Source organism: Apodemus sylvaticus, chromosome 17 (genome assembly GCF_947179515.1).
Source record: "Apodemus sylvaticus chromosome 17, mApoSyl1.1, whole genome shotgun sequence".
Classification (NCBI taxonomy): domain Eukaryota; kingdom Metazoa; phylum Chordata; class Mammalia; order Rodentia; family Muridae; genus Apodemus; species Apodemus sylvaticus.
In genome coordinates, this window is record NC_067488.1 from 23621739 (window position 1) to 23649520 (window position 27782).

Sequence of the window (27782 nt, forward strand, 5' to 3'; positions counted from 1 at the left end):
TTTGTTTTAAGATTTATTTATTTTCTGTATATAAGAACACTGTCACTGCCTTCAGACACACCCAAAGAGGGCATCGAATCCTATTACAGATAGTTGTGAGCTACCATGTGGTTGCTGGGAATTGAACTGAGGACCTCTGGAAGAGCAGTTAGTGCTCTTAACTGCTGAGCATTTCTCCAGCCCAACATTAGATATTTTTATTGGTTTGAAGCTTTCTTAGGGCCAGATATTATACCAGGACCAAACACATGTGTGGCAAACGCTCTACTACTGAGCTATGGCCTCGGATCTTTGTCAGTGCAAGGCAAATGTTCTACCTCTGAATCATACTGAAAAATACTTCTGTTACACTATTGCTAGACATCCCTGGGGAGATGGAAGAGAAATAGCTGTTTATTTCAAATAGGGAACACCAAAATCTAAGAAAGAACTTATTATGCCTACCTTGGTGAAATAAATGAACTTGTTAGGGTTACAGGAGCCTTAGTGACCCACGGACAGTTATACCACTGCAGGGTCCCATCCCCATTGAATTTCTATCTGCTACTATTCTTTAGTATTTTTGAGATTACACATATATGAACAGGAAGGAATAGTGCCTAAAATCTCAGGAAGGCGTCCAGGGATTATGAGGATCTCATGACTCACCTACAGCAAGTAAGCTCTACTCCCATTGGCTAAATAGTGGTCTGCTGTATCATTCTGCAGGCAGAGGTGTCTTCTAGGTCATCGGAGCTGCTGTGCCCAGGATGACAAATGTCACGTCAAGCCTGGAGCAAAGAATTCCAAACAGTGCTATTACTACCTATTGTGGAATCTGTTATATTGAGACGGCTCTCTGGTTGTGATCAAAGCATGGCTAATGTTTCATATAATTTGCAGTGCCAAGGGAAAGCAGTGGGCAGTAGGTATTAGTATATATGCAGGTCATAGTTCAAAATACTGTTGTGAGTGTTACCATGGGGTTTTTTTTTTTTTTTTAATCAGCAAACTGAGAACAAGATCACACAAAATAACTTATGTTTTACAGATTTATGCAAAGAGATGCGGCCATGCACGCAGAAGCCAGGTTTTTAGACACTCATGTGAAAAGTTACTTGGTTTGTTTCTCAGTCTACATTGTGCTGTGTTAGCATCAGACGAATCTGAGAGCATGCAGAACTGCCAGGGAATTCAGTGTGCTTGTATTTTTTGGTGTGCGTGTGTTTCGTTTTGGTTTTTGGCGGTGCCTCTGATTTATTTCAGCCTTGTGTGTGCTAGGAAATCCTCTGCCACTGAGCCACATCCTTAACCCAGTGATTTTGTCTCTATGGCCAACATTATTCTTTTGACCAAATAGTTTATCAGCATTTTAAGATTGTGAAGCTCCCATAAGAGTTATTGGGTTAAAACATTGTCCATGGTATTCTCTTAATAGGGTTCTTACATTTTGAATTCTGATGAAGAAATATGTGTCATAGAAAAAGCAATGTCTTTTCCAAAGTGGCACTGGATTTGGCACTAGTAAATTATTTTTTCATTTCAGTGCCCATTTCATATTCATCCTCTGTATGAATTGCTAACATTACTATGATCAGGAATTGGGCCTGTCGGCACAGGCCTGAATTTCTAGTAATTTGGAAGGGTGAAGGAGAAAGGCGCCAGGGTGGCCCCGTGAAGGTCTGTAAACATGATATTTTACAAACAGAGGCGAAAGAAAAAAATGTCTCCTGGGAATAATGGACCTCCCCGTATATTTAGAAGCAGATAAATCTCACTTAGCAATTTCTTAAACTTTCCTATTTTCTTATAACTGAGACATGGCCTAACCAAGCAAATATAGATATGTTAGAATCCATCTTATAACAAAAAAGTCTGCTTTGCTTCAACCACTTATGTTATTATGGTAAAAAAGGTATTCCAGAAATTCCAGTCACAGGTTCTAGTCTACTACCTTTCAGGGCAGATAGTTTCCAAACAATAGCCCAGACTAAAGATATTTACATCTGAAAAATCTTATGAGGTCCCTACTTACAGATGAGTATTGGGCAAGGTAGAAAGAATTTACATTTGAGTTGGTCCCTAGCTACCGCCCCCCCACAAGTTAATCTAGTTCTGCCTGTTGACTCTTGATTTTGCTTGCTGACAGGCTGTCTCAGGCCCACCTGAGTAGCAAGGGAAGCTTTATGAGGAATTGGCCTTTTGTGTTACAGGCCTCACGCAGGGAGCCCTTAAGGAAAACAACTTTTCCTAGCTTAACCAGGTGTGATTCAGGGATTCAGGATACAGTTTATACTTACTAACAGAGAGAGAGAGAGAGAGAGAGAGAGAGAGAGAGAGAGAATGTCAGAGAGGCAGACAGAGAGACAGTAGATACTTTTGATTTATAGAGAGGCAATAGATTCTCTCTACCTAAGAGAGAGACACTCAGAGGAGAAATGAGTTAACTAATTCATCAAGCTGCAGCCAGTTAGCTTTACCAGGCTAGAGACTGCTAGCTGATCGCCCAGGGCCTATGATGGCCCCAAGCATGGCACAGAGAAGAATGCAACCGGCAGGCTAGGCAAAAGGACTCTTAAAAGACAGCGCAAGCAAGACAGCTTCTCAAGTTCTACAATGTCGCCATTTTCTCCAGGAGGCTAAGCACGAGAACCATCCTTCTTCAGCTCCCAGGCCAGCACGACATCAAGACCAAGATGAAGAAGCAGTTTGGCCGCATGGGCCCTGGACTTGGGGTAAACACCCTGTATTGCCCGAGAAAGCCTAGCTAGTCTTTTACAAATGTATATGATGCTTAATTCGAGGTGTTAACTTGACTGGACTTTGAGAGATACCCGAGAAATATACTCAGATTTTAAACCACCTCTGTGGTCATGTCAGTTTGTCATGTTTCCGCCGGACCTGTGTCTTCCTGGACCAAGAAGCCCTGGTTCCCCCACGGCAGACCCCCACGCGGTCGGTAACAGAAAGGTTCCAAGTTTAGGTGTTGTCTAGACTACAAGTCCAGGATAGGAGTTCGAGGTCAGCCTGGACAACCTAATAAGACCCTATCGTGCAATTGAAAATGTACAAAGGACTGAGCATATACTCAGTGGTAGAGTATATCCTTCATACATATGATGCCCTATGATCAATCGCAGCACTTCAAAACAGTGCTGCTGCCAATGATAACAATAGTTAATAGAGAAATTGCGTATTAATAATGTAAAGGATAAATACAGTCAGAGGAAGCTATGAGCCAGTTAATGCTGTAGAGAAAAGAGGTTAGTGGGTTATATCATTTTTCTTTGTGGTTTATCAAATTTTGCATCTCACATTCCTAAGTAAGAAATTTCCTACTAATAAATATTTTTAAAGTTTTTCTATTTTTCCTACAAATGAGCTATCAGTGGCGGTCATAGACATTCAGGCTTTTATTAAATTATTCTTTTTTAAGTGCGGTGGCTCTAGGTCTTTATTACATTTGTTTCTCTACTTACTTATTTGTCAGTGTTCAGGGGATGTCATGGAGGGGTGTATGTGTCATGGTTCGTGTAAGGAGGTCAAAGGATAACTTTTAAGATTTATTTATTTATTATATGTGAGTACACTGTGGCTGTCTTCAGACACACCAGAAGAGGGCATCAGATCTCATTACGAATGGTTGTGAGCCACCATGTGGGTGCTGGGATTTTAACTCGGGACCTTCGGAAAAGCATTCAGTGCTCTTAGCCACTGAGCCCTTTGTTTTTTTTTTTTTGTTGTTGTTTTGTTTTGTTTTGTTTGTTTTTTTAATAACTTTATTGAACTATAGTTCATATACTGTATAATCTATCGACTTAAAACATACAATTTGAAGCTGGCGAGATAGCTCAGTTGATAAAAATATTTGCTGTATAATCAGGAGGACCTGGGTTCAATCCCCACAACCCAGTTCTAAAAGCCTGGCATGGTAGCTCTAGTAATCTCAGTGCTTGGGCAGAGGCAGCTGGGTCCTGGTGCTCACTGGCAGCCCACCGAGATTGGTGACTTGAGTTTAGTCCCCAACTCCTACTTGGTAGAAAATGAGAACTGACTTCCACAATTTGTCCTCTGACCTCCACAAACACCATGCTTCATACACATTTCTTTCCTCCATACACAAGTAAATAAATAAATGCAATAATAATAATTTTTTTAAAGATTTATTTATTTATTATATCTAAGTACACTGTAGCTGTCTTCAGACCCACCAGAAGAGGGAGTCAGATTTCATTATGGATGGTTGTGAACCACCATGTGGTTGCTGGGATTTGAACTCAGGACCTTCGAAAGAGCAGTCAGTGCTCTTGACTGCTGAGCCATCCCTCCAGCCCCAATAATAATAATTCTTTAAAGTGGCAAATAATGTTACATATGTGCAAAAGGCCTACATGCTCTCTAGTTGGTGGTTCAGTCCCTGTAACCCCTATGGCCCAGGTTAGTTGATTCTGAAGGTTTTCTCGTGGTGTCCTTGACCTCTCTGGCTCTTTCAGTCCTTCTTCCTCTGTTCCACTGGATTCCCTGAGCTCTGCCTAATGTTTGGCTGTGGGTCTCTGCATCTGTCTCCAATCAGGTGCTAGGTGAAGCCTCTCTGATGGCAGTTATGCTAGGTTCCTGTCTGCAAGTTCAGCAGAATATCATTAATAGTGTCAGGGTGGGCTCTCTTCCATGACATGGGTCTCAGGTTGGGCCAGATATTGGTTGGCCATTCCCTCAATTTCTCCTCCATCTTTATCTTTGCACATCATGTAGGCAGGAAAATGTGTGGGGCAAAGGTTCTGTGTCCGAGTTAGTGTCCCCACCCCTCCGTTGGCAGTCTTGCCTGGTTACAGGAGGTAGCAGTTTTGGGTTCCATATTCATTGCAAGGAATCTTAGCTAGGGTTATCCTAATAGACTCCTGGGAGTTTCCATTGTCCCAGGTTTCTAGCTTTTCCCAGAGATGCCCCTCCCCCACCCCCACTCAACCTGTTGTAGAATATTAATCATATTGTGAAAATCAAGACTGTAACTGAAAAAAAAAAAAAAAACTTGTTGTGGTGTGACTGGGCCCTAGGACACATCTTCGACCCAAGAGTTTTTCTGTTTACTGTAAACAATAGTTGTGGAGCTCAGCCCTAGTGCACACCTTTAGCCTGAGAGCTTTCTGTAAACTAGAGCTGAACAAAGTCAAAAATCAGTCAAGAGGCGGAGCAACCAAGCTGTCCCCTGGGAGTGAGCGCAGGAAGTGGAAAGGAGGAGGGGCTTGGAGTTAAACGATCCTTAAGACTGTGTAGAGGAGAAGGAGCTTTTTCCTTCTGGGAGGTCCTGGAATAGAAAGGTCAGTTGGGTGCTTTCTCTTGTCTCTCTACTAGACAAGAGCTAGCGGGTTTTCACCATATTGTCTGGCTCCTGAGTCTTCTCTGGTAAAAATTGAACGACTGGGATTTTTGTTTTAAAAATAACACCCACCAATTTCAGTTCCCTCTCCCTCAGTCCTCCCCACACTTGATCCCTTCTGTTCACACCCCTTTTCCCACCCAGGTCCCTAATACCTATTCTATTTCCCCTTCTCAGTGAGATTCAAGCATCTTGCTGTGGGCCCTCTTTATAACTTAGCTTCTTTGGGTCTGTGGACTATAGCATGTTTATCCTGTACTTTATGGCTAATAACCATTTATAACTGAATGCATATCATGTATGCCCTTTGGAATCTGGGTTACCTCAGTCAGGATGTTATTTTCTAGCTCCATTCATTTGCCTGCAAATTTCATGATATCCTTGTTTTTAATAGCTGAATAGTATTCCATTGTGTAAATGAACCACATTTTCCTTATCCATCCTTCAGCTGAGGGATATCTAGGTTATTTCCGGGTTCTGGATATTACGAATAAAGCTGCTGTGAGCATAGTTGAGCAAGTGTCCTTGTGGTATAGTGGAGCATCTTTTGGGTATATACCCAGGAATGGTACAGCTGGGTCTTGAGCTAGAACTATTCCCAATTTTCTGGGAAACCACCAGATTGGTTTCCAAAGTTGTTGTACAAGTTTACACACTCACCAGCAAAGAGGAGTGTTCCCCTTGCTCCACATCCTCCCCAGCATGTGCTGTCACTTGCATTTTTGATCTTAGCCATTCTAACGGGTATAAGATGGACTATCAGTTTTGATTTGCATTTCCCTGGTGACTAAGGACTTTGATCGTTTCTTTAAGTGCTTCTCGGCCAGATTCCTCCCTCGAGTTCTCTGTTTGGATCTATCTGTACCCCAATTTTTAAATTGTATTATTTGGTTTGTTGATGTCTAATATCTTGAGTTCTTTATATATTTTGGGTATGAGCCCTGTATCAAATGTAGAGCCAGTGAAGATCTCTTCCCATTCCGTAGGCTGCTGTTTTGTCCTATCGATAGTGTCCTTTGCTTCTGGAGGTCCTGTTTATCAATTGTTGAGCTTAGTGCTGGAGATGTTGGTGTTCTGTTCAGGAAGTTGTCTCCTATGCCAGTGAGTTCAAGGCTATTCCTCACTTTCTATCAGATTTAGTATGTTTCATGTTAAGGTCTTTGATCAACTTGTGCTTGAGTTTTGCTGTTCATGCTTTAACACATAAAGGCCAGTGATGTAGAATGTTTGGTAGAATGTTTACCTACCATGCTTAAATTGTATGCAGTGGCCCAGACCCACAATCCCAGCACTCAGGAGACAGGTAGAATGATTAGGATTTATTTTAAGGTCATCCTTGACTCCATATAGTGAGTTTGAAGCCAGCCTGGGCTACAGCAGACTCTGTCTCAAAGAGAAAAGAAATGAATTGAAATCTTGGTATAGGACATACACATACACTGTACTGCTTTGCTGGGAGCCTGGAGTTTTTTCAGGTAGAAAAACCCAAGGGAAGTGAACCGTGAGGGTGTATGTGATCTGAAGGGGAGGGGGACCCTGGGTCCGGAAGGAGAACACGGGTAGGACTGAGCTCAAAGACTGTTTCACAGACGAACTGGCTACCACATTTTTGAAATGCGTATCACATAAGAATTTGGGAGTGTGTGTGCTGCACCCCACAAGCCTACACGGCATTTACGTAGCCTCTTTCTTGGGACTTTTGCCCCTGTTGGCTGGAGTCTTCTGGCTGTGTCGCTCTCTGGCCTGCATGCCACACATTCTTCATGGGTACTTTCTTCTCCCCAGTGTCTAACAAGCACCCGTTTGTGGACAGCAACCTCCTCTACCAGTTCCGAATGAACTTCCGTCGGAGGCGAAGACTGATGGAGCTGCTCAATGAGAAGTCCCCGTCCTCCCAGGAGACACACGACAGTCCCTTCTGTCTGAGGAAGCAGAGCCATGACAATCGGAAATCTACCAGCTTTATGTCAGGTTTGTCTTTTGAAAGGTAATGAGGACCGGGGCTGAGAATCTGACTCCCTTGGTATGCTGCTTGTTAGCTCGCAGGAAGCCCTAGGTTTAAACCCTAGCAAGGCCCAGGTGTGGCAGTGCATTCCTGTAAATTCCAGAACTCTGCAGGGGGAGGCCGGTGGATTAGAAAATCAAAGTCGTCCTCCACTACCGTATTGGAAGTCTTGTTGGATTATGTGAGACCTTGTGTTATACTTACACACACACACAGACAGACACACACACACACACACTATCCCAAATACAGAAGTGGGAGATACTTAAACAGGATTCCAACTCCTCTGAGAGCTTGGCATGAACTCAAGGCCCTTGGTGACTTAAAGTTCAGAAGCACTGGGTGGCTAAGGGACTGTAATCCCAGTAATTGGGAGGAAGAGGCAAGAACTCAAGGTCAGGTTTAGAGACATAACTTCTTTTTTTTTAAGATTTATTTATTTACTTATGTACATGAGTACACTGTAGCTGTCTTTAGACACACCAGAAGAGGGCATCAGATCCCATTACAGAAGTTTGTGAATCACCATGTGGTTGCTGGGAATTGAACTCGGGACCTCTGGAAGAGCAGTCAGCGTTCTTAACCGCTGAGCCATCGCTCCAGTCCGAGACATAACTTGTTAAGATCCTGCCTCAAAAGGAAAAGAGGGAATGGGAGAGGAAAAGAAAGAAGTAGGAAAGAGGGAAGGAAGGAAGGAAAAAGAAAATTAGCCCTGGGCTTAACTCAGCACCAAATGTATTTGTCATGTCTTGCTTAGTAGCAGGAGCTGTTGACAAGGAGACTTACTGTTGTGATCATAAAAAGAGAAAGAGGCGTAAGAATATGTTCTGTGGCGGGTGGGAGGGAGAAGGGGGTACCTCAGCCAGCCCACGCCGAGACATCCTTTCTCCTTAAGGGACCTCACACAGAACGGTATAGTATAGAAAGAGTTTATTCAGGGCATGGGGAGGGGAGTTAAGAGGGTAGTAGAGGCAGAGAAAGGCAGAGAGGAGAGAGGAGAGAGATGGAGGCTGGCCATGACCCCCGCAGAGAGAGGGGGGAGGGGAAGGGGAGAGGGAAGAGCCCAAGGGGGGTCAAGAAAGGCTAAGAGAGTAAGAGGCAAGAGAGGCAAGAGAGGGAGGAGGGGCAAGCAGCTCCTTTTATGATGGGCTAGGCCTACCTCCCGTGGGGTGGAGTTTAGACAGAATCCTAACACCCCTGTCAAAGGAGACATTTCTGTGCCCTGGGTTGAGCATGATTTGCTCACAATTCTTCCTGTAACCCTAGGGAAATGATTGTTCCTGTCCTCATTTTACAGATGAAGAAACACACTAACACTGGAGTGGCTTACAGTTCCAAGTGGTAGACGTAGCTTCATGTCGGCAGCTCTAATTCATCCCGCCCCCTTCCGAGCCCCATATATCCCGCAGCCCCATATATCCCGCAGCCCCATATGTCCCGCAGCCCCATATATCCCGCAGCCCCCATACACACCTTGGCTCAAAGAGTGAAGCAAGGGTTGCTAGGCAGAAAGTGGAAACCAAGCTGAAGGTCAGCAGCAGGAGTTTATGCCCCAAGGTTATCGTAGTTGTTAGCATTTTGTCTAAGCTCTGCCCCACAGTTACCCAGCAACAGTGTGCCTGACTCACTAAAATACTGCCAGGCCCCCTCTGCTCTCTTTTGCTCTTGCCTTCTCCTTCTGTCCACTCCTCCTTTGCCCCCCCTTCTGTCTCCACATGCTCATGGCTACCTCCGCTTCTCCCCTCCCCCCTCCCCTGTTCCTCTCCTCTCCTCCCCTCCCCTGTCCTCTCCTCTCCTCCCCTCCCCTCCCCTGTCCTCTCCTCCCCTCCCCTCCCTTCCCCTGTCCCTCTCCTCTCCTCCCCTCCCCTGTCCTCTTTTTTTCTCCTCTCCTTCCCTCCCCCTCCCCTCCTGTCCTCTCCTCTCCTTCCCCTTCCGTTCCCTCCCCCTCTCCTTTCCTCTCCTCCCCTCCCCAGTCCCTCTCCTTTCCTCCCCTCCCCCCCTCTCCTCTCCTCCCCTCCCCCCCTCTCTTCTCCTTCCCTCCCCTCCCCCTCCCCCTCTCCTTTCCTCTCCTCCCCCTCCCTGTCCTCTCCTTTCCTCCCCCTCCAGTCCTCTCCTTTCCTCCTCTCCCCCTCCCGTCCTCTCCTCTCCTTCCGTTCCCTCCCCTCTCCTCTCTTTCCCTCCCCTCCCCCTCCCCCCTCCTCTCCTTCCCTCCCCTCTCCTCCCCTCCCCTCTCTTCTCCTTCCCTTCCCTCCCCTCTTCCTCTCCTCCCCTCCCCCTCCTCTCCTTCCCTCCCCTCTCCTCTCCTCCCCTCCCTTACCCTGTTCCCTCCCCCACTCCCCTCTCCCCCTCCCCTCTCCTCCTCCCTGCCCTCTCCCCCTCCCTCCCTCTCCCTCTCCTCTTTCTCCCTTTCTCTGTCCTACTACCCTCTCAACTCCCCTCCCCATGCCCTAAATAAACTCTGTTCTACACTATACAGTCATGTGGCTGGTCCCTCAGGGGGAAGAGATGCCTCAGAATGGACCTGTGGGGGCACCCCCTTCCCCCGTACCTTACCACACATCCATCCTTCTCTCATTATCTTTTAATAAGACACAATAGTAGGGACACAGTGCAGTCTCGTGCAGATGCAGTAACAATCCATTCTTCCTTGGGGGCAGGGGCTAGCCTGCTTCTCTTCTGGAGTAGGCTCAGTAGAGATGAAGAGAGGATTCAGTACCGATGTCCTGTAAAGCCAGCAAGGTGTTTGCTTGCTTGGTCTCTTTCCACATGCCAGCCAGCGTTCAGAGCAGCCTGTGTATTTGCCCTCACTTTAGACCTTCAGCCTTCAGGACCCCCACTGCTTTGTGTCAGGAAGAACCAAACCTAAAAACCGATGACTCCCTCTCATGTAACGGTTTGAAAGACTCAGTATGAGCTGTCGTGAGCTTTGTCTTCCGTGCTTCCAAATGATTGCTGGCTGTCGTGGAGTCAGGGCCATTTACCACACAGTGTACTAAGTGTCACACATATCGCCAGCACTGGGTTTATTTCTGGAAAAGGAAGGCTTGGGTCTGGTAGTTCTTGAATTTGTGTCCTGTAGGAGCTAAGGAGATGGCCCCAGTTGGTAAAGTGCTTAACCAAACCCAAACACGTTGTCCTGAGTTTAGATCCGATGCGCTTACATAAAAGACATTAAGGTTTAAGAAGAAGATAAAACGGTATGTTGTTGCCGGGCAGTGGTGGAGCACACCTGTAACCCCAGCACTCTGGGAGGCAGAGGCAGGTGGATTTCTGAGTTTGAGGCCAGCCTGGTCTACAGAGTGAGTTCCAGGACAGCCAGGGCTATACAGAGAAACCATCTCGAAAAACCAAATAATAAAAAAAAAAAGGTATGTTGTGTGTCCGTAATTCCAGGGCTAGGGAACAAGGACAGGAAGACTGGGCCTCGCTGGTCAATCTAGCCTTATCGTCCAGCTCTGGGTTCACTGAGAGAAACCATGTCTCAAAACTAAGCTCGTGAGCAACTGGGGAAGACTCTGGATACTGACCTATGACCTCCGAATGCAAGAGTACACATGTGCATACATACATGCAGCATACACATGAATATGTACAGGGACACACATACATGAGGACCCCAAGAAAAAAGCACCTGTAAGCTTGGCACGATGGTTCGCCCCGTAATTCCAGGACCCTAGCAGTTGAGCCTAGCATAGGTTACATAAAGATCCCGATTTTGAAAAGAAGGACAGAGAGAAAGATGTTCATATACGTCATCCTATGATCCTCTCCTCACTCGCATCCCATGACGTGACATCATTTCATTTTACAGTCCAGGAAACCGAAAGCGGGGTGGTTTGGGTGACTCTGCCTGTACGCGGCAGACCTGGGCGTGCGATTTTTCCCTCTGCAGCTGAAAGCCAGGGAAGTAGAGCTAGGTCCTGCTTGGCCTGCCGCCTACTCAGTGACTGTGTTTGCCGCCCCTCTGCAGTCAGCCCCAGCAAGGAGATCAAGATCGTGTCTGCCGTGAGGAGGAGCAGCATGAGCAGCTGCGGCAGCAGTGGCTACTTCAGCAGCAGCCCGACCCTCAGCAGCAGCCCCCCTGTGCTCTGCAACCCCAAGTCTGGTGAGTGAGAACGAAGTGGCCGCGCTCCTGGCTGGGAGGCTCCGGGCCAGGTGCTCACCGGCTGAATGGCTAAGGGCGTGGCCTCTGATGGGGCCTCCTGGTAGGTTTCTGCTGGCCCATAATGCAATGCAGTCCAGTGCTAGGGTGTCCTGCACCTTCACGTTGACTTCATATTCAACACACATGCCCCGGAAAGGAAGGCGTAACTTTGCCCAAGAAAACTGCCTTCAGAGAGATGGCTCTCAAAGGTAACTAAGGGGTGTCCAACACTAGCAAGACCATCAGCAGGGACCAGCAGCCGAGAGAAGTTACCCCAGCTCTCAAAAGGCTTCAGCGACTTGTAATGCTTCCCCAGACTGTGGTGAGCAAGGATCTATGTGGACCTTGCGTTCTTGTGTTTCCTCCTTCTCCCCGTCCTCCTCCCTCCTTCCCCTCCCCCCCCCCCACATACACACACATTTGTTTGTTCGCTCTACTGCCATACTCTTCCTGCTAGATGCTGGGATTACTGGCCTAGCACACATAAGGAAGAAGAGTGGGTGGATTCAAGCCCACCTGTGGAATTCATTGGTGTCTTGCAGTTTCAAAACCTATTCATCAGCCTCCATGAAGTCTTTTTTGTTTTTGTTTTTGTTTTTTTGTTTTTGTTTTGGTTTTGGTTTTGGTTTTGTCCAGACAGGGTTTCTCTGTATAGCCCTGGCTGTCCTAGAACTCAGAAATCCGCCTGCCTCGCCTCCCAGAGTGCTGGGATTACAGGTGTGCGCCACCACCGCCCGGCTCCATGAAGTCTTTTAACCATCATAAAGCTGGCGAGATAGCTTAGAATATAAAAGGGTTTGCCATGCAAAACTGATGACCTGAGTTCAATCCCAGAACCTATGTAAAGATGGAAGGAAGAACCGACGGGACAGAATTCTCTACCTCCACACATGTGCTTTGTCATGTGTCTGTCCCTCACGCTCACTACCCCACTCGCTCACAGACACACACTCTCTACTATAAAAATAGAAGTATTAGTCATCTCCATCGGGATTAGATATAGATTTACTAGTTGACATAAATATCTGGCCTCACCACGCTCTCAAAAGAACAAAGACACCGTCCTCATTGCGTGAGAATCAGCAAGAGAGAATCTGCAGGATAATTTCCTGGGTCTCAAAAGTTTTTGCTTTTCAACACAATAAAAAGAAAAAGTACACTAAAGTAAATGGCCAGCTCTGCTCCCCAAAATATCATCTCTTCATAACCTCTGAGGAGTCACAGATCTCAGTGCTCACACACCCACTGTTTTTCCTGCCTCCTCCTTGCAGCCTGAGAGATGCCTTTCTTTCTCCTCTTGATATCTGACCTCCCTCATCCTTAGCCAACACCGGCTTCAAGGCTTTCTAAAAAGCAAAAGTTCTAATCCCAGCCACCTGTCCCCGCCCCAAGAAGCAGTTCTAGGCTCTTCACTGAGGGAGTGTTTTTTAAGCCTGGGGCTCACCCAGCAGGTGGGCCCAGCTGCCTGGGGAGGGATTATGCAGTCCTGCCTCCTCGCTGCTACTGCTGCCATCCATTGGTTGGGGACCAGTGACTGACCTCAGAAAGAATCCTCTGCCCTAGGCCACTGAAGGTGGGCGGTTCTCCAGATTAGACCCTGACCCTGGCTCCTTTCATTTCTTTGTGGCACTTAAATCTCTGCTCTGTATGTACTCTCGCTAGAAGGGTGCCTATGCGCTATCCCCACTAACCGCCCTGGGACACTAGGACAACCCCCTCTCCAGTTCCAAATTATCAAAGGCTGGACAGGGAACTTCATTACTAGAGGAGAGAGGGAGAAGTTCCTTAGTAAGGGAGTTTGATACAGTTGTCTCTGTTGCCCTGTAGGCAACAGCACTGAGCTAAGAATAGGCAGACAGGACTCCACACTGCTCTCTTCCAGAGGTTCTGAGACAGGACAGTGTGACAGTTGCTAAAAAATGTAGGCCCTGGCACCCATGCTTAACTTTGATCCTAATTTTACTACCCACGTTTTTTTAGCTAGAGGTTGTTGGAAATGCACAAATGAACTTTTCTGAACTAGTTTTCTCGTGTATAAAATTAATGGTTAAAAAAAAAAAAAAGATATGGGGCTGGATATGGCTTAGTGGTTAAGAGCACTGACTGCTCTTCCGAAGGTCCTAAGTTCAAATCCCAGCAACCACATGGTAGCTAACAACCATCTGTAATGGGATCAGATGCCCTCCTCTGGGGTGTCTGAAGATAGCTACAGTGTACTTACATATAATAAATAAATAAATAAATAAATAAATAAATAAATAAATAAATAGAATCACATTCTTAAAAAAAAAGATATAATACGATTATGTCTTTAAGCTTTAAATCTATCGGATACTTCTGTGGCTTTAGGATTTTGTATCATGAGTTTATTATATCTAGTTTTTCTTTCTTTCTTTTTCTTTTTTTGGTTTTTTTTCGAGACAGGGTTTCTCTGTATAGCCCTGGCTGTCCTGGAACTCACCCTGTAGACCAGACTGGCCTCGAACTCAGAAATCTGCCTGCTTCTGCCTCTCAAGTGCTGGGATTACAGGCGTGCGTCACCACCGCCTGGCCTAGATTTACTTTCAAATGGAGCAAGCATGCAGCTGCAGTCCCAGCACTAGAGGCTGAGGCAGGATTCCTGTGAGCTTGAGGCCAGCCTGGGCTATATATCATGCAAGCAAGACCCTGTCTTTTAAAAAACGGAAAAAAAAATGTTAATGAATAAGATTAGTATAGTGATGAACCAGACTCTAAATCAGTGTCTCTCAGCGTCTCTCAGCCTTCCTAACATTGAACCTTTGATACAGTTCCTCATGTTGTGGTAACCCTGACCATAAAATTATTCTCATTGCTACTTCATAACATAATTTTGCTACTGTTATGAATTGTAATATAAATATCTGATGTGCAGATGGTCTGGGGGGGGGGGGGGTCTCTGTGAAGGGGCCATTTAATCCCCAAAGTTTGAGAACTACCGCTTCAGAGAATTAGCTCAGATAGAGATTAAATGAAACAGTGGATTTGACAGGTACAGGGAAGAAACCCAGCCCATGGAGAATACTGTGAGCCTGGTGTGGCTCTCCGGAACCTGGGACACCATTCTCATGTTAGTTATTAGAGAAAAGAGTGAAGTTTAGTATATGAGATGTGTACAGTATGTTAAGGACACCAACTTCGATGGGACCAGCCTCTGCAGGGTGGCCATCGGGCTGCTGGAGTCTTGACATGGAGAGGTACATATGAGAACTTAGAAGAGAGAGCCAGAAGCACTAGGGACATGGTCTTTTCCTTTATAGGAAGATGTATTCCTCCCTCTGTCTCCTTAAAGGCATCTTGGTTTCCTCCCCATCCTCCCTGCAACCCTGTGGTTCCATAAGTTAGGATCAGGCTCTTTGTTGGGATTTCTTGTCCGCTCAGCTAAAGGATGGATGTGCGGTGGAGGTCTTTGCCACTTTTACTAGTCAAAAGGAGGCACTCCAGAAATACCTGCTGAATGGATGGGAGGAGTACTTAGTAGTGCGTATTCTCTGACACTCTATTTGTCTCTCTTAGTGCTGAAGAGACCTGTCACTTCTGAGGAACTCTTGACTCCCGGGGCTCCATACGCAAGGAAGACATTCACGGTAAGCCCAGCTCCTGCGCACTCCCGTGTCAGGCACTGTGTGGCTAAGGATAACTTTTCTTGGATTTTCCCCTCCCTTTTTTGAGATGGGGTCTCACTTTGTAGCCCTGGCTGTCCTGGAACTCACTTTGTAGAGCAGGCACTGTTTTCTGTCTTAAAAGTACATAATAACATTGGAATAAGTGCATAGCAGAAACTGAAAAAGCACAAAATTCACAGAGAATTCAAAACATCACATGACTAACAAATCAAGAGAAGAAGCCTTAACACAGAGAAACCCTGTCTCGGAAAAACAACAACAACAACAACAAAAAGACAGAAAACAGTACAAAAAAATATTGCTGGGCAGTGGTGGCGCGCGCCTTTAATCCCAGCACTTGGGGGGCTGAGGCAGGCGGATTTCTGAGTTCGAGGTCAGCCTGGTCTACAGAGTGAGTTCCAGGACAGCAAGGACTATACAGAGAAACTCTATCTTGAAAAGCCAATATATATATTAAAATATATATATATATATAAAATTTATTCATTACAGTAAAATTCTAAGGAGAAGAAAGGAAACAAAACTGTAGGATAAATATCTGTATGCGTTGAGGTGCACAGCCGCCTGACTGGGCAGCCCCGTGTACTGAAGAGTTGCCCTTTGTGTTCCTACAACCTTTGTCCTTCCTCCCCAGGCCCTGATGATTTGACTCAAATGGGCTCTTAAGTTATTTTTCTGAAGGCTCTCAAGTAGCCTCAAACTATGTAGAGCGCAGGATGACTTTGGATCTCTGATCCCCCTCCCTCAACCTCTGCAGTACTGGGAATGCAGAGTACACTGGGTTTGTGCAGCTATGGGAATCAAACCCAGACCCTCTCGAGTGTTAGGCAAGTGCCCTATCCAACTGAGCCGTCCCCAGGCCCCATCCACATGTTCTTATCGGTGCTATCCCCCCTGTCCCGGTTGCTTTCTTCTCTCAGCCTGCAACACGTATACAATAAACTTCAGAGGGCCATCTCCTCTCTTCCTGTTTCCTGACTAATTTTGGTTATTACCTCAAAGGTGAGAAGTTTACCATTTACACTCCTAGGTGTGACTCTAGGTGAGGACCACTCCCAACACTGGGGAATTAATAGAAGAAGGGCTGTGTCTTAGTTAGGGGTTTTACTGCGGTGAACAGACACCATGACCACAGCAACTCTTATAAGGAGAGTATTTAGTTGGGGTTAGCCTATATGGGCAGAGGTTCAGTTCATTATCATCAATGGTGGGAGCGTGGCAGCATCCAGGAAGGCATGGTGCAGGAGGAGCTGAGAGTTCTTTTTTGTTTGCTTGTTTGTTTGTTTTTTGTTTTGTTTTGTTTTTGTTTTTCAAGACAGGGTTTCTCTGTGTAGCCCTGGCTGTCCTGGAACTCACTCTGTAGACCAGGCTGTCCTCGAACTCAGAAATCTGCCTGCCTCTGCCTCCCAAGTGCTGGGATTAAAGGCGTGCGCCACCATGCCTGGCTGGAACTGAGAGTTCTACATCTTCATCTGAAGGCTGCTAGCACCATGTGGTTGCTGGGAATTGAACTCAGGACCTCTGGAAGAGCAGTCAGTGCTCTTCACCACTGAGCCATCTCTCCAGCCCCCAGGGCCACACCTTCTAAGAATGCCACTTCCTGGGCCAAGCAAGTACACACATACACAAATACATACACAAATCACAGGCTGTTATGTCTGTATCAAGGGGAAAAGCACAAGGTACATTTGAAAGTGAACTTCGATATAATAAATCCATGGTAGCAAACCCTAAAACCATGGAAGCTCCTGACAGTCTCAAAAATTTCCACCAAAGTTCGCACCTGCCCTCCTGTTTTCCCCGTCCAGCTTTTGAGAGATGGTCGAGTTTTCGGGGCATCTGTTTGACTTTGTATTTAAGTGCCAGCATTACTAGGACTTGACTGCGAGGGTGTTTCATCTGCATTCCAGTTGGCATATGCACTAGGGGATGCCTCTAGAACCATCCAGGGACCTTTACTGCCCATTCTGATTCTACAGGAAAAGGCATCCGTGGGTGCCAGACAATGTCTGGACCAGAGTTTGTTTGTCAATTGTAGACTTTATCTACTTTTTCCTTGGTTTTCTCAGTTAACTGTATTTCAAAAGAGGCCAGGACTGTTCATATCTCTTACCATGCTAGGCTTTGATGTAGCCAGGTGAAAGTCCTTTGGATATGAAGGAAAGGTCATGTTGAGATAAAGATGAGAGAGAGAGAGAGAGAGAGAGAGAGAGAGAGAGAGAGAGAGAGAGAGAGAGAGAGAGAGAGAGAGAGAGAGAGAGAACAACAATGTTTTTAAGATCTTCTCAGACCAATACCGCAGTGGGATATGAAATTGGCCGGCAGCCCCAGGAAGCGGTACGCTGCCAGCTGTTTCCTGGGGAGTGACCTCCCCAACACAGCTTCCTTCTTCTGCCCAGCAGGTTATGTGCCACTGCCACATTTTCAATGCCCTGACATGGAACAGGTGAAATGAAGAAAAAGTATATGTCAGGACACACAGTTAATCCTGGGTCAGACTTGTTCCCGGAAAGACCGGCAAAATGGCCAGGGGAGGTCTTCTGTTTGCTCATGGTGGCTTTCCTCTCTAGATTGTTGGTGATGCAGTTGGCTGGGGCTTTGTGGTGCGAGGCAGTAAACCATGCCACATCCAGGCCGTGGACCCCAGTGGACCCGCAGCGGCTGCAGGGATGAAGGTACAGTTGATCGACCCCTTGCATTCTCCCGCCTGCTCTGGGAACATTTGTTGACTATGATTTGTCCCCCTTAATTTCTACCTTACTTAGCTTTTCTCTGTGTCTTCCCTCCCCTCAGAAAGAATTATCTCTCTGGAGCATAGTGTTCCACACCTGTAGACCCAGCACTCTGGATACAAAGACAGGAGGATCTTCACACGTTGGCAAACTAACCAATCATAAGTCATTTGTTAGCCCTACAGCAGGCATCCCACTATCCCACAAGTGGACACATTATATTTAGGAAGTTAGTACCGTAGCGTGTAGATCCCACCACTGGGTAAGGCTAATGATAACTTTTCTCCTCGACTCCAGCTTGATTCCTCTGTGTCCTGCCTCCGCTGCCACATTTACTGTCTACCTGTACTGGGCAAGCAAGAGCAGTGGCAGTCACCTATGTTGTATTAGGGGCCTTAGGGGCCTCTCAGACTAACAATAGCTATTGGGGTCCAGGAGTCACCTCACAAACCACATATACACCAATCTCAGTCAGACGGGGATAGTTTATTGAGCGTACGCCCCAGGACTGTGACCAGGGCCGTGGTCCAGATTCGGGAACTGAACCATGACCCCCGGAGTTAAGATACTACAGGGTTTTTAAGCCACAAATCCACAAACATCTGTGCTAAGTTATTTCACCAATGAGGATTTAGGGATGGGGGATTTCCTTAGGAACATGTCTTTGTTGTACATTTATCCTGTTCCCATTGGTTGGCGTATTCTGTTGAGACAGGGGATTTGCCTTGTCTAATATCCACGCCCTGACTTGTCTACCAGGATGAGACTTGTCTAACATTCATGTCTTGTCTTGCCAACCAGGATGGCAGTGACTCATGATATACATGGCCCTTCCTGCCAAGCAGGATGTCACTTCCCAGGGAGGTCTTGGGAACTTTAGTGGACCACTACTCAAAATGGAAGCCTTATTCCAAATAGTTTCTTATATTGGTGCAGGTCTTTCCCTTATGTTGGGGGTCTGTCCCAGGGGTAGCTTGTATCATAAAAGTTTATACAGAGGTACAGGAAGTGCTGTTGTGTGGTTGGTCTGGGTCTAAGCAAGTTCATTGTAGGTAGCTATATGAAGCAGTTCTATTGACTTTTATCATGATTGGTTTCCAAGGGCACAGAACATAACAGAATATGTAATCAACCTTGGCATTAGAAAGTTTCCTAGTAGCAGCAGAAACATATGCAAAAAGTTTCCTTGTAATGGCTGGCTAGCCAGATAACTGTTACCTTAACAATAACCTGTAGGGAACTATTCCATGCCTGGCACTGAGATTTTCATTAAGCAATTTAAATCATTCCACGTATTTGCAGGAAACCTATGTTCAAATTCCTTTTTAAAAAAAAAAATGCTCTTAGCAGACAAAGGATTCCTCATAAAACCTTGATTTTGTTTAATGCACCTCTCACCCCATCCCCTTCCCCTGATCGTTCTTCCCTTACCCCTCCCTACTTAAATCTTTAACGCACAGTATTATCCACTTTGATTTTTCTGTGTATAAGATTCTTTATTGAGCACCATTTTGTTCCGTCCTCCGAGAAACGTCCCATCTAGTATGGTGGGAGGATTCAGAAGACTGGGCCCTCCCATCATTCCTCCATATATTCATTCAATGCTTCCGTCCTCTCCATCATATCCTTGCCTAGTGCTGTGAGCCAGGGCCACAGGGGCAGCATATGCATCCCAGACTGTCTAGATTCCAATTCCCACATTGATTTTTTTTTTCACACTTTTAAAAGGCAGCGACTGAACATGACTCAAAGAAGCAGAGAGTAGCTTAGCACCAGTCTAGGATTAAGGTCTCACTGGACTCTTCCTTCATTTGAAGACCCCACCTCACTAGGTCCTCTGCTCTAAACAGCGCCACCTCCTTGGCTAAGGCAGCCAGTGTTAGTTAGAGACCCTTCCTACGGTGGGTTCGGCACCCAGGGAGTTCAGTGCAAAGAGCGAGCACTGACCTCCCAGCAAAGGTTGCAGTTTTCATTTTCTAATGGAGCTTTGACTCAAGGATTTCATATTTTATTTCTACAATGAATTCTCAGTATAAGTTGTTTGGGGGACATTCTTTCAGTCTTGAGCGTGTACTCCTTTATGTGTGGAAGGATTTGGCTTAACCCAAATTGCCCAAATTGCTTTCTAGGCTGAATTACGTGGAGCCCCATGGCCCAGCTAGCCAAGCAGACTGGGAACTTAATTGGCTTTAGTTTGTCTCTAGTAATTAACTGTAGCGACTTTCCTATGTGGTTCATATTTCTATCGTCTCTGGAAGTATATGACAGTTTTCATACACCACAAAGCAGTATAGAATTTATATGAGCACCTTTTTTTTTTTTTTTTTTTTTTTTTTTTGGTTTTTTGGAGACAGGGTTTCTCTGTATAGCCGTGGCTGTCCTGGAACACCAGAAGAGGGAGTCAGATCTCATTATGGAAGGTTGTGAGCCACCATGTGGTTACTGGGATTCGAACTTGGGACCTCTGGATAAGCAGTCAGTGCTCTTAACCATTGAGCCATCTCTCCAGCCCCGCTGAGCAGCTTTTCCACAACTGCTCTGTGCAGCATTCTAGGTCAGCAACAAGTCCTGCCCTGAACATCTCTGCCCAAACACCTGCTGTACTCTTCTTGGAAATTAATCAGACACATTATGCACATTAGCATATTCATGACTCTTCTAAATCTGGCACAGGAGGGGGTGGTTTTAAATTATATAACCTATTAGTTTATCATGTAAGAGAACCACCAGTGAATGCCTGCAGTCCTGGTACACAGGGAGTGAGATAGGAAGATTGTGACTTCAAGGCTAGCCTGGGCAACATGGCAAGAAACTGGTGGGAGAGAAGGTGATGGGCGGGGATGCAGCTCCCATATGAGAAGATAATTTGGCCAAACTGCATATATGTATGACTGTATGAATATATAGAGAGATATATGTATATATGTATCTGTATGTACATATATGACTATATATAAACATATGTGCATCTGAGTGTATGTATATGTATTTAGGATTGTGCGCGTCTGTATTCCAATACAGGTTTGCTTGATTTTGTTTGTTTTTGTACTGAGTGTCTCATGTATCCCTCATATATCAAGCTGGCCTTAAACTCTGATCCTCTGACCTCTGCCTTCCACGTACTGGACCTACAGGTATGTGCCTCATTTCTAGCTTAGAACTGTCAGGTTTGTTCTTGTTGGTGGTGGTGGGTTTTCTTTTGTTTTTTCAAGACAGGGTTTCTCAGCTTGCCCTGACTGTCCTAGAACTTGCTTTGTAGACTAGGCTGGCCTTGAACTCTTGAGATCTGCCAGGCTTTGCCTCTGAAGTGCTGGGTTTACAGGAATAATATATATATATATGAATCATGCTGCTGGTGACAGTGACAATGATGATGAATGTCATACCTTCGTATAAAGTAGCTATGTGTACTCACTAGAAATTGCTTTGTGTATGTTCCTACCTAAAGCACTGAGTAAATTATGTCCCATTATCATGTATGTGACAATAGGATAATTTCACTTCCATAAAATGGCAGTTGTGGGCAACTCAACAGGTAAAGGTGCTTGAGCCTCTGCTTCCTGGCTGTTTGCATTGTGAAGAGTTAGGCTGTCCTGTGTCCTGCCATACTGCGCCTTCCGGATTCATGGCTTAAGGTCCCTGAAACTTTGAGCCCAAGTCAACATATCCTCCAGTATGTGGTTTCTGTTGGAAACGTAACCCCAGTAACTAGAGAAGTAACCTAAATACATTATGTCAGGCCCCTGTCTTTCTCCTCGTGTCTTTTCTGTTTGTGGGGATATAACCCTACATCTGGCCACTGTGACTGAGAGTTTCTGCCGGCTCTGCAACCACATAGTTTTACCGCTTCAAGTGCCTAGAGCAGGTCGTCTCAAAAGTTTTGGTTGTTTACCCTTTCTCCATCTCACCTCTGTCACCTAGTTAGGGGATGAGAAAGCTTTAGGGTGTAGTCCATCCATATGAGGATAGGACAGGTCCCAGACTGCTGATGACAATGGGAGCTAGGTTCCCTCATTAATACGTCAAGATCTTCCAGACAGCATCTTTGAATCTGAGCTGCTCCAAGTTTATAAATTTTCCTCCCACTCTCTCTCTCTCTCTCTTTCTCTCTCTCTCTCTCTCTCTCTCTCTCTCTCTCTCTCTCTCTCTCTCTCTCTCTCTCTCTCTCTCCTCTTCTCTCTCTCCCCCCATCTCTCCTCCCCTCTCTCCCCCCCTCTCTCTCCCTCCCTCCCTCCCTCCCCATTGTATTTCAGCCTGGCTTTGAACTTGCTAAGTAGCCAAGGATGACCTTGGTTTTACTACTTCTGCCACCACCTCCACCCAGTGCTGGGATGGCAGTGGATCTGGTCACCCACCATTCTTTTTCTTTTTTCTTTTTTCTATTTCTTTTTTTCTTTTTCTTTTCTTTCTTTCTTTCTTTTTCTTTCTTTTTTTTTTTTTTTTTTTTTTTTTTTTTTTTTTTTGATTATTCAAGACAGGGTTTCTCTGTGTAGCCCTGGCTGTCCTGGAATTCACTCCGTAGACCAGGCTGGCCTCGAACTCAGAAATCCAGCTGCCTCTGCCTCCCAAGTGCTGGGATTACAGGTGTGTGCCACCACTGCCTGACTATCACCCACCATTCTCAGTTTAGAAGGTGTTTTATGAGTTCTAGGCAAGCACTCTGCAACTGAACCTCATTTCACAGTCGCTGCCTTTCCTTTTTTTTTTTTTTTCTGACACTTTACTGAGGATGTCTGTGGCTTCTCTCTTGCTCTCTCATAGACTACAATCTAGTGAGTGTGCTGTGGCCCCTGGCCGCATGTCACACACCACCCCTTTGCTCTCACATCATTGCTAGAATCTAGAACCCGATGAATTTATGATTGTTTTGTAGACCTCCTTAGTTCCAAGTTGGGTCCCAGTCTTTACACTTCATAAATACCTCCTTGTCTGGCTCTTCAGTAAGTCTAATTAAGTAGTTCTGGCACTTAAGGCACGCTAATGGCTTCCTGTTGCTATGAGATTAAATGCCAGGTGTAGCTAGGGATTCCTTTGTTCTGGGCCCTATCAAAACCTCACACCCAGCCCTGTATTGCCTATGGTCCTAAAGGCTTTCTCTGTAACTTCCAAACACTAGGTTAATTCCTGCCCTGGCTAAATAGGCTGGAACCACTGTTAACTTTCAAGTCGAAGCCTTCCTTAACTACATTGTGAGATCTTTCCCAGTCATTCCCTGCTTACTGTTTATTGTGTAACCCTGCTGTTTCAGTCATCTCTGGCTGTAACAAAAAATCCCATAGGCTGCCGTAGTAATTTAAACCATCAAACATTTGTTTGAAAGTCCAAGATCAAGGTTCTAGTCCATTCTATATGTGGTACAGCTTCTTAGCTTACACCATCTTGTTGCTGGACTTTAATTGTTTTGGTTTTTTGTTTGTTTTTTGTAAAGATTTTTGTTTGGGGTTTGTTTGGATGTATGGTTGGTTGTTGATTTTGTTGTTGTGTGTGTGTTTTGTTTGTTTTTGTTTTACTGGAGCAAGTGCAAACTGCTATCATCTGTTATAAAGTACTAATCCTATTCATGAGGGCGCCTACTCAACCTAACTACCTCCTGTAGGCCCCGCCTACTGATACCATCCTACCCTAGTAGTACACAAATATTCAACCCACTTTACTTGTTATTTTTAACCTCCAGTGCCTACCTCAAGGTTTATTATTCTCTGTTTAAATAACTGTAGTCCAAGTATCTAGGATAATCCCTGGCATTGAAGCACAATTATTGAGAGAACGAATGGTATATTTGTGTAAAGGAGTCAGGGAACTGGATGCTTATCATCTGCATCAGAATTTGGGTACCCAGCATCTGCATCCTGGCCTCAGATATGTCACAGCCATGACCTCTTTGATTTTTCCAACCTCTTATGAAGATTCATGGAAAAAATCTCCTTACTTTATAAATGAGGAGATAAAGACCTAGTTAATCCCTTCCCCAATATCACCATGTAAATGTCAGAGCTAGATTCAAACTATCATGCTAGTTGTTGTTGTTGTTGTTGTTGCTGCTGCTGCTGCTGTTTTGAAACAGAGTTTTACTTATCTACCCCAGGGTGGCCAGGATACCATTATGTAACCCAGGTTAGAACAACGATATTACTTCAAGATAAAGAAGCTGTTGAGGCAGAGCCCAGTACTTGATGAATACCATTAAGTCATTAAATGTGTGATAAAGTACTCAGGGGTGCATGACCTTTCTTGTCTCCTGCAGAAGGGAATTTATACTCTATTCAGAACGTGTAGTTAGAATGGTCACGCACTGTAACTGAGTGTAGTGTTGCACACCTTTAATCCCAGCACACCAGGCCTATACAGAGAAACCCTGTCTTGAAAAACCAAAAAGACAGACAGACAGACAGAAAGACAGACAGAGAGATGGTCACATGTTCAATGGTCGCGTGCTCACCTGGATTGCCTTGAAGAAGATCAAATAAATAACTTGTTCTTGGCTTCAGCCTCTCACTTGGACCAGGACTAGATCTTGCAGGGTCACCCAAGGGAACACTCCTAAACACTCCCTTTTGTTAGTTTAATCAAGCCCTTGTATGAGCAGACCATTCAACCTTCAGGCTCCAGCAGAGCCTGGGCCATTCTTCTTACAAACACAGAACCAGAGAAGTCCAAGGATTTTTCTTTCTTCTTTCCTTTTTCTTTTTTTTCCTTGTGGGAATAATTAGATCTTGTGAGAAAGAGCGCTCAAGTGTTCCTGCTACCCCGGGCCAAGTCTCACAGGCATTTCTGGCCTCCGGGCTCCTTTTCTTGTTTCCTGCTGTGATGAATTGATGGATGTTGGCTTACTGCTCCTCATTCCTCTGTTTGTTTGTTTCTTTGTATGTTTCGATAAAAACAACTACCTGAGTCACAATAAGGAAAGAATGGCATTGCCTCCTCCCCCACTGCAAGAAACCTTCCTGTCACCTAGAGAAAACATTTTCAAAATCCTCCTCCTTAGCCTTCCTTTCCCATGACCACCCCGTATGTCGCATGGAATTTTCCTCTCATAACAAGAGAGACCAGGTTCCTACCCAGGCAGTGTAGAATGACCACCGAAGCAGATGGGGATAGAACCTCACTGGGCTCTGAAGAGCTCTCAAATGGTTTGTTTTTTTCAGTCAATAGCTATTGATGGCTGCCCCGTGCTGTTTGTCACACTGGGCAGTCATGGGATTTACAGCTGAGCAAAGAAGACATTAGGCAACTTATTCAGGACTGAACATATATGTACTGGTAATCATATGTACATATAACTAATTACATATAAGTCACATGCATGTATAATTATGTGTGTCTGAGATGTTGCCGCTAAAGGGGAAGAGGGTGTTTGCACTTTTTACAGGGTGAGGAGGGGATGGGAAGGAGTGCTGGCCTGAGGAGAGAAGCAATGAGCCAAGGTCTGAAGAAAGAACAGAAATCAGATCAATGTGTGTCTAGGAACTATGTACATCTGTGTCAAAGATTGTGTCTTCTGAGCCTGTACTTTCCTTTTCTCTGCTTCTGAGTCATAGAGAAAGGAAGGTGGTTACCTTTGCCCCATATTCATTTTATTTTGTTTTATTTTATTTTATTTTATTTTATTTTATTTTATTTTATTTTATTTTATTTTATTTTTTCGAGACAGGGTTTCTCTGTATAGCCCTCACTGTCCTGGAACTCACTCTGTAGACCAGGCTGGCCTCGGACTCAGAAATCCACCTGCCTCTACCTCCCAAGTGCTGGGATTAAAGGCGTGTACCATCACCGCCCAGCTGCCCCATATTCCTTTTGCAATGATGTTGTGTCTAAGCTCATGGGTCCAAGTGACCATGGACTGGTACTCTCAGAGTCTATGAGCCACAATAAATCTTGTAAGTTGTTTCTATTGTTTTTTTTTTTTTTACAAGAAAGTAAAAGTCAGCAATACATAAATTCATAAATAATAAATAAATAAGATAAAAACAAATTAAAACTTGTTAAAATTATTTAATCTCAGCTGGGTGTGGTGGCGCACACCTGTAATCCCAGCACTCTGGGAGGCAGAGGCAGGCGGATTTCTGAGTTCGAGGCCAGCCTGGTCTACAGAGTGAGTTCTAGGACAGCCAGGACCACACAGAGAAACCCTGTCTTGAAAAACCAACCCCCCCCCAAAAAAAAAATTTAATCTCAATTGGGGGCATCTACCCCGCCTTTGATCTTTCAGTTTCTAGATAAAAGACACACACCTTTTATTATTATAATAAGCCTTAACCAGCACTAGAGCTGGGCAGCTATCTATCCTCTAAGCTATTAGAATCTACTTCCCCATCAATAACCCTAGATTACCATTTGCCATAGGCCTTGGGGGCCAATATTTAGCATTACGATACATAGCAAAAGATCAAAAACTCAACAATAACCAAAACATACATAAAGACTTCTCACAGCTCATCTGGGTATGGTAGAACAGGCCTACGGTCCCAGCACTTGGGAAACAGAGGCAGGAAGATCAGGAGCTAAAAGTCATTCTTGGTTACATAGTGAATTCAAGACCAGCTTGAACTCTATGAGACATGGTGTCAAGAACAAATTCTAAAATGTCATAACTCACCACAGGTGCCATGTCGATCATAGGACATGTTTGCCACTCCACATCCCCAATGCCTTTCTTCCATCAGCCCCTCTACCATATACATAGATAGATAGATGGATAGATAGATAAATAGAGAGAGAGAGAGAGAGAGAGAGAGAGAGAGAGAGAGAGAGAGAGAGAGAGAGAGAGAGATGGCATCTTCCTTGGGGCTGGAGAGGGAGGTCATGTACACAGACCCTCCCCCAGCCATAGCAGACTTATTGTCCCTCCCTCCTCCTCAGTATGAATGTGTTGGCAGGTTTCCAAGAGGCAGTGCCCCATATGTAAAGTAAATCTGAAGCTTCTTCAATCCTGAACTCTTATCTCCATATTCCTGAGACTAAAATGAGCCTAGAAGTGCTGGGTGTGATGGCACACACCTTTCATCCCAGCGTCCCCTCAGGAAGCAGAGGCAGGTGGATCTCTGAATTTGAGGCCAGCCTCCAGAAAGAAGTCCCTGTCTAGAAGATTCAGGAATGGTTCTCACTCTACAGTGCTGAGAGGGAAGGCAATCGTGGTTGTAGTCTGGCTTCACACATTTAGCATGTGGACCTGTAAGACAAACATTTTGTTGTTTTAAGTCATCTTGGCTTGCATGCTGGCTTTCTTATAAAAGCCCTAAAGGGTGAATATGGGGTTGTGTGTCCAGGATAGGGGCTCAAATAAAGAAGGGAAAGTAAACAATTGCCAAAACCGCTCACACATCCTTCGCACATTCTGGAATGCCTGTGGCGTCCTGAGACAGACCCCGGATCTACACATCCTTCACACGTTATGGAATGCCTACTGCCTGTGGCGCCCTGAGACAGACCCCGGATCTACACATCCTTCACACATTATGGAATGCCTACTGCCTGTGGCGCCCTGAGACAGACCCTGGATCTACACATCCTTCACATGTTATAGAATGCCTACTGCCTGTGGCTCCCTGAGACAGACCCCGGATCTACACATCCTTCACACGTTATGGAATGCCTACTGCCTGTGGTGCCCTGAGACAGACCCTGGGTTCACTTGTGCTCAAGGCCAGCCAAGCTCCCTACCCACAGGGTTTCGGGTCCGTTTATGAGCCAGAGATGAGTAATTTCCAAATACTTATTTTAACCACATATGATGTCACTGCATGCAACTATTAATTACCTGCACATATTTAGTGACAAATTATGGTACATAAATTTGGGAGGAAGCTCACTGACTACAAGCCTTGGATTCTAAGACACTAGTAAGTTTGTACATTGAAGACTATATTGTTGAATCTTTCATTTTGCTTTCTACTACAGTCTC

General features: G+C 45.3%; 1 protein-coding gene across 1 annotated transcript in view; it reads left to right on the forward strand.

The window, feature by feature from the left end:
• Positions 1-27782, forward strand: part of Deptor (DEP domain containing MTOR interacting protein) — a 151599-nt gene that overhangs the window by 91672 nt on the left and 32145 nt on the right. Inside the window, exons 5-8 of the mRNA XM_052160713.1 lie at positions 7142-7327; positions 11332-11466; positions 15040-15110; positions 17720-17824. Coding sequence (XP_052016673.1) covers positions 7142-7327; positions 11332-11466; positions 15040-15110; positions 17720-17824 — 497 coding nt within the window. The remainder of the gene's footprint in view (positions 1-7141; positions 7328-11331; positions 11467-15039; positions 15111-17719; positions 17825-27782) is intronic.